Source organism: Sciurus vulgaris (assembly GCF_902686455.1).
Source record: "Sciurus vulgaris genome assembly, chromosome: 11".
NCBI lineage: Eukaryota > Metazoa > Chordata > Mammalia > Rodentia > Sciuridae > Sciurus > Sciurus vulgaris.
The window spans coordinates 36,968,954-36,979,335 of NC_136472.1; the positions used below are offsets into that span (position 1 = coordinate 36,968,954).

Consider the following 10,382-nt stretch of genomic DNA (forward strand, 5'->3'; position numbering starts at 1 on the left):
TGAAGGCCCTAGGCTGCAATTCTGACACTGTCAGAGACCAGTCTGCCAAGTCATAAGGGTACTGAGCTGCAGAGAAACACTGAAGATGTAGATTTGTATAATCCCCTCGTATAAGACCAATGCTTCCTAAAGGGGAATAGGCTGAGAGGCATATACACTTTTTCGTTCATATACCCTTACTTCTCTTTCATAAGACCTTGCTATTTCCAAAGGACTCATATATTTGCTCATTTAATCTCTCAACCAGGTTCTATAACTTTGTTATCTCCATTTTATGGATAACGAAAATTCACAAAGAACTTCTGAAGGTAAATGACCTGTACAAGGTGAAAGATGGGTGTGATCAAGTGAATTTAAGTAAATCTATGCCAAACCAGGGTTCTTTCCCCAAGTCACAAAATAGGGTTTACAAAGCAATTTATTTATTTAAAAAATCAATTCAGGGGCGATCCAAGATGGCAGACTAGAGGGTGACTGCATTTCTAGTCCCTCCAGAACCCAGGATTCAAGAAGGGGAGGCACTGACAGACTCGGACTAAAATAGAACCATGGGGTGAGGCTCCCCCACCAGGTGAAGCTCAACCCAGGCAGCAGGCCCGGATACGGGCGGCTTATTAGAGTAGGGAAGGGCAGCTAGAGTCTTCCCCAGGCAGCCCTGCGCACTCCGCACTCTGGCGGTGGGCTCCTCCCATAGAGCCAGATTCTCCAGCTTCTCCCAGCAGGCCGCCCAGTGAGAGCTTTTCTGCACAGAACCAGCTCCAAGTCCCTGAGCCAGTGCGGCGAGCTCAACCCAGTGAAGCTCGGCCGGGTAGCAGGACCGGATTTGGGAGACTTATTAGAGTAGGGCAGGGCAGCTAGAGTCTTCTCCAGGCAGCCCTGGGCACTCCTGCGGTGGGCTCCTCCCACACGGCCAGCTTCTCGGAGCAGGCCCCCCAGTGAGAGCCTTTCCACACAGAGCCAGCTCCAAGCCCTGGGACCAGTAGCTGGCTAGGGGCAGCTTTCTTCGGAAGCACTGCATTATCAAGTTACTCCAAGACTTCAGGCTACTGAAGGCTGGGAGGTGATACACTGGAAATCTACAGGGACACTATAAGCCAATAGAGGAAATCTGCAATATCACAGAGTCCCACTGACATCTGATCAATATGAGAAAACAAGGGAAGAAAATGTCCCAAACAAACCTAGATACTGTATCAATAAAACCCAATGACAGCACAGCAGAAATGTCAGAAAGGGAGTTCAGAATGTACATAATTAAAACAATCAGGGAAGCAAACGAGGAGATGAAAGAGCAAATACAGGCATTGAAGGAGGAGATGAAAGAACAAATGCAGGCATTACATGATCACACCAATCAACAGTTAAAAGAGCAAATACAGGAAGCGAGAGATGATTTCAATAAAGAGTTAGAGATACTGAAAAAAAAAAAAACAAACAGAAATCCTTGAAATGAAAGAAACAATAAACCAAATTAAAAACTCCATAGAAAGCATAAAAAATAGAATAGAACACCTGGAAGACAGAAGCTCAGATACTGAAGACAAAATATTTCATCTTGAAAACAAAGTTGACCAAACAGAAAAGATGGAAAGAAATCATGAACAGAATCTCTAAGAACTATGGGATATCATGAAAAGGCCAAATTTAAGAATTACTGGGATTGAGGAAGGCTTAGAGAAACAAACCAAAGGAATGAACAATCTATTCAATGAAATAATATCAGAAAATTTCCCAAATCTGAAGAATGAAATGGAAAACCAAGTACAAGAGGCTTATAGGACTCCAAATACACAAAATTACAACAGACCCACACCAAGGCACATTATTATGAAAATACCTAACATACAAAATAAAGACAGAATTTTAAAGGCCACAAGAGAAAAGAATCAAATTACATTCAGGGGGAAACCAATAAGAATGTCAGGAGATTTTTCAATCCAGACCCTAAAAGCTAGAAGGGCAAGGAACAACATTTACCAAGCCCTGAAAGAAAACGGATGACAACCAACCATCTTATACCCAGCAAAACTTACTTTCAGATTTGACGATGAAATAAAATCCTTCCATGATAAACAAAAGCTAAAGGAATTTACAAAAAGAAAGTCGGCATTACAGAACATTCTCAGCAAAATATTCCATGAGGAAGAGATGAAAAACAACGATGCAAATCGGCAACGGGAGGAACTAGCCTAAAGGAATAGCCAAATAAAGGAGAAACCAAATGATGTCAAAAAACAAAAATGAGTCAAATGACTGGGAATACAAATCATATCACAATAATAACCCTGAATGTTAATGGCCTGAACTCATCAATCAAAAGACATAGACTGGCAGATTGGATTAAAAAGAAAAATCCAACAATATGCTGCCTGCAAGAGACTCATCTCATAGAAAGAGATACCCATAGACTAAAGGTGAAAGGATGGGAAAAAGCATACCATGCACACGGACACAGCAAAAAACCTGGAGTATCCATCCTCATTTCAGATAATGTGGACTTCAAGCCAAACTAGTCAGAAGGGATAAAGAAGGACATTACATACTGCTTAAGGGAAGCATATACCAGCAAGACATAACAATCATAAATATCTATGCCCCAAACATTGGCTCATCCATGTATGTCAAACAAATCCTTCTCAATTCCAGAAATCAAACAGACCACAACACAATAATACTAGGCGATTTTAACACACCTCTCTCACCACTGGACAGATCGTCCAAACAAAAATTGAATAAAGAAATCACAGATCTTAATAACACAATCAACAATTTAAACTTAACCGACTTATATAGAATATACCATCCAACAAAGAACGAATACACTTTCTTCTCAGCAGCACATGGATCCTTCTCTAAAATAGACCATGTTTTATGCCACAAAGCTACTGTTAGCAAATACAAGATGGTAGAGATACTACCTTGTACTCTATCAGATCATAATGGATTGAAATTAGAAATAAACGACAGAATAAAAAACAGAAACTTCTCCAATATTTGGAGATTAAATAATACACTATTATATGATGAATGGATAACAGAAGACATCAGGAGGGAAATAAAAAAATTCTTAGAAGTAAATGAGAACAAAGACACATCATATCAAAATCTCTGGGACACTATGAAAACAGTACTTAGAGGAAGATTTATTTCATGGGGCGCATTCAACAAAAGAAGTAGAAATCAACAAATAAACGACCTAACACTACAGCTCAAAGCCCTAGAAAAAGAAGAGCAGACCAACACCAAAAGTAGTAGAAGACAGGAAATAGTTAAAATCAGAGCTGAAATCAATGAAATTGAAACAAAAGAAACAATCGAAAAAATTAACAAAATAAATAGTTGGTTCTTTGAAAAAATAAACAAAATTGATAAACCCTTAGCCACACTAACAAAGAGAAAGAGGGAGAAAACTCAAATTACTAAAATCCGGAATGAACAAGGAAATATCACAACAGACACTAGTGAAATACAAAACATAATTAGAAGCTATTTTGAAAATCTATACTCCAACAAAACAGAAAACTTCGAAGACATCAACAAGTTTCTAGAGACATATGAACGAGGAGGACATACACAACTTAAATCCATTTCAAGCAATGAAATAGAAGAGGTCATCAAAAGCCTACCAACAAAGAAAAGTCCGGGACCAGATGGGTTCTCAGCCGAGTTCTACAAAACCTTTAAAGAAGAGCTCATTCCAATACTCCTCAAAGTATTCCATAAAATAGAAGAAGAGGGAACCCTCCCAAACTCATTCTATGAAGCCAATATCACCCTGATACCTAAACCAGACAGAGACACATCGAGGAAAGAAAATTTCAGACCAATATCCTTAATGAACATCGACACAAAAATTCTCAACAAAATTTTAGCAAACTGCATACAAAAATATATTAAAAGGATAGTGCATCACGATCAAGTGGGTTTTATCCCAGGGATGCAATGTTGGTTCAACATCCGGAAATCAATAAATGTAATTCACCATATCAACAGACTAAAAGTTAAGAATCACATGAGTATTTCAATAGATGCAGAAAAAGTATTCGATAAAATACAGCATCCCTTCATGCTCAAAACACTAGAAAAAAAATTGGGATAGTGGGAACATTCCTTAACATTGTAAAGGCCATCTACCCTAAGCCCACGGCCAATATCATTCTAAATGGTGAAAAACTGAAAGCATTCCCCCTAAAAACTGGAACAAGGCAGGGATGCCCTCTTTCACCACTTCTATTCAACATCGTTCTTGAGACTCTAGCCAGAGTAATTAGACAGACCAAAGAAATTAAAGGGATACAAATAGAAAAAGAAGACTCAGACTATCCCTATTTGCTGATGATATGATTATATACTTAGAAGAAGAAGAAAATCCACCAGAAAACTTTTAGAACTCATAAGTGAATTCAGTAAAGTAGCAGGATATAAGATCAATGCACAGAAATCTAATGCATTTTTATACATAAGTGATGAATCTTTGGAAAGAATAATTAGGAAAACTACCCCATTCACAATAGCCTCGAAAAAAATAAAATACTTGGGAATCAATCTCACAGAAGAGGTGAAAGACCTCTACAATGAGAACTACAGAACACTAAAGAAAGAAATTAAAGAAAACCTTAGAAGATGGAAAGATCTCCCATGTTCTTAGATAGGCAGAATATTGTCAAAATGGCCATACAAAGTGCTATACAGATTCAATGCAATTCCAATTAAAATCCCAATGATGTACCTTACAGAAATAGAGCAAGCAATTATGAAATTCATCTGGAAGAATAAGAAACCTAGAATAGCTAAAGCAATCCTCAGTAAAAAGAGCGACGCAGGGGGTATCACAATACCAGATCTTCAACTCTATTACAAAGCAATAGTAAAAAAACGGCATGGTATTGGTACCAAAATAGAAAGGTAGATCAATGGTACAGAATAGAGGACACGGACACAAACCCAAATAAATACAATTTTCTCATACTAGACAAAGGTGCCAAAAATATGCAATGGAGAAAAGATAGCCTCTTCAACAAATGGTGCTGGGAAAACTGGAAATCCATATGCAACAGAATGAAATTAAACCCCTATCTCTCACCCTGCACAAAACTAAACTCAAAATGGATCAAGGACCTCGGAATCAGACCAGAGACCCTGCATCTTATGGAAGAAAAAGTAGGTCCAAACCTTCAACTTGTTGGCTTAGGATCAGACTTCCTTAACAGGACTCCCATAGCACAAGAAATAAAAGCAAGAATCAACAACTGGGATAGATTCAAACTAAAAAGCTTTCTCTCAGCAAAGGAAACTATCAGTAATGTGAAGAGAGAGCCTACAGAGTGGGAGAATATCTTTGCCAATCATACTTCAGATAGAGCGCTAATTTCCAGAATTATAAAGAACTCAAAAAACTCTACACCAAGAATACAAATAGTCCAATCAACAAATGGGCTAAGGAAATGAACAGACACTTCACAGAAGAAGATGTATAAGCAATCAACAGATATATGAAAAAATGTTCAACATCTCTAGTAATAAGAGAAATGAAAATCAAAACTACCCTAAGATTTCATCTCACTCCAATTAGAATGGCGATTATCAAGAACACAAGCAACAACAGGTGTTGGCGAGGATGTGGGGAAAAAGGTACACTCATACATTGCTGGTGGGGTTGCAAATTAGTGCAGCCACTCTGGAAAGCAGTATGGAGATTCCTCAGAAAGCTTGGAATGGAACCACCATTTGACCCAGCTATCCCACTCCTTGGCCTGTATCCAAAGGACTTAAAATCAGCATACTACAGAGATACAGCCACATCAATGTTCATAGCTGCTCAATTCACCACAGCCGGATTGTGGAACCAACCTAGATGCCCTTCAGTTGATGAATAGATAAACTGTGGCATATATATACAACGGAATATTACTCTGCCATGAAGAATGATAAAATTAAGGCATTTGCAGGCAAATGGATGAAATTGGAGAATATCATGCTAAGTGAGATAAGCCAATCTCAAAAAACTAAAGGACAAATGATCTCGCTGATAAGCGTATGAGGACATATAATGGGGGGTAGGAGGGGTTAGCATTAGGGTTAGGTTTAGGGTTAGGGATAAGGAGGGTGGTAAGAATGGAGGAAGAAAGGACTGTATAGAGGGAAAAGAGGGGTGGGAGGGGTGGGGGGAAGGGAAAAAAATAACAATGAATCAAACAACATTGCCCTATAAATTTGGTTTTTAATAAAAAAAAAACAACGAAAGTACATGAAAAAAAAATCAAATCAGTGCACGCTATGTTCTACAGTGTATAGGGTGTGTAAATGAGTTTTTCACCTCATGACACCTATTTCTCAGTGAGGAAGAAAGGAAAATAGGAGTTAAAATACATGACCTCTTTTCATGTGGTGATATGTATATCCAGAAATCTGGAGCAGAGTAAGAAATAGAGGTCTTAAGGAGTAATATTTCAGCAGAGGCCTGGATCTAAGGCCTAAGAGAACGGATCACACGAAGATCTGGAGATGAGTACTCAGGCAGAAGGGCCCTGACACAGGAGGCAAGGGTAAAATGTCCCTGATGTAAGCAGAACTCCATCTCTGCATGAAAAAGAGTAAGAAAGTAGTGTGGTTCACGTGAGCAACGGGTGAGCAGCCAGCATGAGGAAACAGAGGGAGACGGGAGCTCATCTACCATGGCTTTATAGGCCCTCTTTCCCATGGGTGTTTCTGAAGAAAATTCTGGACATGATATAACTCATAATGTAAGAATTATAAGATCCTCTTTATATCCTGAAAGTTCATTCCCTTGAGCTTCTATGTGAGTTGGAATGGGAGTGGGGGTGGCGGGAAGGATGAGTAAGAATGGCGACAGGCAAAATGCAGTTGAGAGAAATGACATAGCTTGGACAAGGATGGAGGGATGGAGGTGGTGGGAAGTATTTCGATTAGCAGATTGACTGGAATATGAAAAGACTGAGAGAAGATGATGAGGGTGCTTCTTGCACTGGGGTCTGAAAAAAACAGGATGATGCCATTTACTAAGAAGCAAAGTCAAGGATGAGGGCATTTTGGAAAAAGAGGAGAAAACAAGGGTTGGGTTTTGAGCAAACATAGTGATGACAGCAAAGACATGGACTATAGGACAAGGTGGGCTTCTCTAAGTCCTGACTCTTGACACTGCCAGTTCTAACTGGGCAACACTGGACAAGTCATTTAATCTCCTTCAATCCCCTCATCTACCTAATATGGGGCTAGCAAAACCACCTCTCGGGAATCACAGAACAAGGAAAGAAATGTCTGTGTACACCTTTAAATTATAAAGATGCTGAATCAAGGTCAATTACCTGGTTTCTTTGGCCAATTCTAGTAAAAGACTGTTTAAATCACTAATATTTGAATCTCGGCTGTAAATACAATTACATCTTCACAAATCCCATTATAAAAATACCTAACTTTATATAACACAATCCTTTTTCACCTGTTTAACACTGCACATTTTAAAATAGTACAGCATAGCATTTACATTTCTTATTTTTTCATATACTATCACTCACATAAATTATCTTAATTGATCATTCATACAGAGTGGGTAATGCCTCTGGGATTACCGATAAGAAAATTTTAAGACAGATAAGTTCTACTGAAGGTCTGAAATCCTAGTCTCATCGCCTCTGCTCTTGGTTTTTAAGTCAGAAAACTGAGATACTGTTGATAATCCATTTGGCATTAAGGCCTAATCCTATTAGGAAAATTTGTGATACACTGAAAGCTGAGCCTTTCTATGATCATTTGTGGGACAAAAAAGCAAACAAAAAAGAAACCCATTCTTTAAATACAGTACTTAGCACTTTGTACAACATTTTTATATATATTATTTTTCTTGGTTCCTTCCAACATGTGATAAGTGTATGAGAGCTACCAAATGTAAAAGGCAGTATAAGAAAGAAAGGATAAGCCCATTTCAATATGCTGGCTTAAAACTAGAAAAATGTCATTGTTGTATACTGCTTTGTAATGTTTCTTGTGATTATGTCATTCATTCTTTCAGCCAATGCTTAAGGGTCTACTCTGTGCTAAACATAATGTGCTAGATGTTTGGTCTTCATTGGTATCACAGATTTGTTACTGTTACAAATATAAAGGAATTTACATTGTTAGGATGCAAACAGAATGGATGAAATTATGGAGTACCATGTTTGGCTGTTTTTAAGTTAATTGGAAAAAAAAATCTCCACAGTCCTTTTTTGGCTGCCTTTTCACGAATATACATTAGCTTCATTATTTGTACCCTTTGTACTCTATTTATGGTAGAAATAAACTATATGAATAACATGGTATATGAGTCCCAGTTATTTGAAGCAAAATATAAGGATATTTGAAACTAAAGAGATATGAACTCTTTTAAAAAAAAACTTTTTTAGTTGTAGAGAGACACAATAACTTTATTTATTTTTATGTGGTGCTGAGGATCAAACCCAGGGCCTCACATGTGCTAGGCGAGTGCTCTACCACTGAGCCACAATCCCAGTCCCAAGAGGTGAACTCTTAACACTTCTTCTATTCTGAACATCTGGTAGAGAAATGAGTAGAATTCCCCATATCATATTTTGACGAACACTAAAGGATATTTATGTGGAAGGGGTTAAAAGAGTTTTCTGTTCAATTTGGGAACGTTAGGATAAACCAAGTAAACATTCCATTATCATAGGACTACTCTCAGTACTACTCTAAATTTTTATTATACTATGGTAGCTGTGGAACTCCAAGAAGTATATAAATAAGTAGCTTTTGCCCATATCTAGTTTAGACAGAAGCAAATCTACAACTTAAATAATTTCTTGTTTAATATACTTGGGAATTCTTATATTGGTTTGATTTCCATTTATAGCTGCGTGTTATATTCAACTTTTTAAACAAGTTGCTGATTCTTTAAGTTAGCAGAGAGTTGAGCAAACACAAATTAAATGCATGCTCATGGAATGTGAAGGAGACCACTTGCTATTAGGACTGTATTTGGTTCTGCTTTCTACTATAACCCCAACATCTAGCATGGCCTGGAATATAATGGACCCTTGATAAAGTTTGTTAAATACCTGGGAAAAAATAGACGTAGCAGGAATGACAGAAGGCTTGGAGATTTCAAAATGGGTGGTGAATTTTTCTGTCGTCAGTGATTTTGATTTCTTTACATAGACTTCCAAGCAATCCTTAATTTATCTTCTTGTAACAAATGGCAAAATTATTCCAACAGCATTTTGCATCATGACCCTGATCTAATCCAGTAAGAGAAAGGTTACACTGTTTTTTGTCAATGAGCAGCACATTAATGAGATCTCCCTGAAATAATCCCATCTCCGTTATGCAGGCAAAATTACATTTTCCAGCATAATTATTATGTTAGTCAAACTCCTAAATTCTGATATTGTTTTACTTGAACATCAACTGATTAGTCTGTCAAACCCCTAAAAATTGTGGGTAAGATCAGTTTTAAGCAATGATTATCAATCCATACTGTTTTTATTCTAATCTCTGCATATTTTCCTATCATACAGAAGGACTGGGCCAACTTTTATTTTCTATAAAAGGTCTTGAAGTAACCAATGGGTCTCCTAAAAATGTATTTTAAATTACACACCAGTTAAATTTCTAAACCCTTCCTTAAAATTCTAGAACAAAAGCTCTTTGAGGGCAGATACCTTGAATGTTTTATTCATAACTGTATCCTTACTACCAAAGACAAGGCTGGGACAAAGGTGTTCGATAAATATTGCTAAATGAATGTTACATTTCTCCTTTCAGGAAGACTTACCGTTTTTAAAGTAAAATCTCATCTTCTTTCTCTCTCTCATAACAAAGGAACAAAGGGAAGTTTTGTTACATAGAATCTTTCCCATGAAAATACACACATCATGGATATTTGGTTAAAATAGATCATTTAGAATAACTATGGACAGTCCCTCTTCATTGTGTAATGTCATGAAGACACTCCCTCTTCCAACCATTAACCTAGTCTGAGTCATAGAAAATAAGTTAGGAAAAAAATCATGATCTGATCAGGACTTATCTACCTGATCAGGGCTTTGGACATGGGGCTAATCTTGAGCTATGAGCCTGAGAGATTTCAAAAGCACAAGACAATATTCTGTAATTCTGCTCATCCAAGAACTTTTATCTTGCATCTTATATTATTTTATTAGAAAAACATATTATTTCCCTTTTTATTATAAATTGTATGGTTTTGTTTTAGACTGGCACCATGATTTCCCTACAGAGTGGTATAGATTTTATTTTATAAAGAACTCAATAGGATAATAGGATTCAGTACAATAACTTACTAACCTTAATCAAAGTACTGAGTATCACTGTTTCTGCTATAAGAATAATAGTGTCTTCTTAGGCTG

General features: G+C 37.3%; 1 protein-coding gene across 6 annotated transcripts in view; it reads right to left on the reverse strand.

Moving 5' to 3' along the window:
• The window catches only part of TRIM44 (tripartite motif containing 44), a 132,927-nt gene that overhangs the window by 40,110 nt on the left and 82,435 nt on the right, over positions 1–10,382 (reverse strand). Inside the window, exon 5 of one of the 6 annotated variants that reach the window (XM_079104404.1) lies at positions 10,321–10,379. The exons of the other annotated variants lie outside the window; for them this stretch is intronic. Within the exon in view, the coding sequence (XP_078960530.1) occupies positions 10,322–10,379 (58 nt within the window). The 3' untranslated portion in view covers position 10,321. The remainder of the gene's footprint in view (positions 1–10,320; positions 10,380–10,382) is intronic. 6 annotated transcript variants of the gene reach the window in all.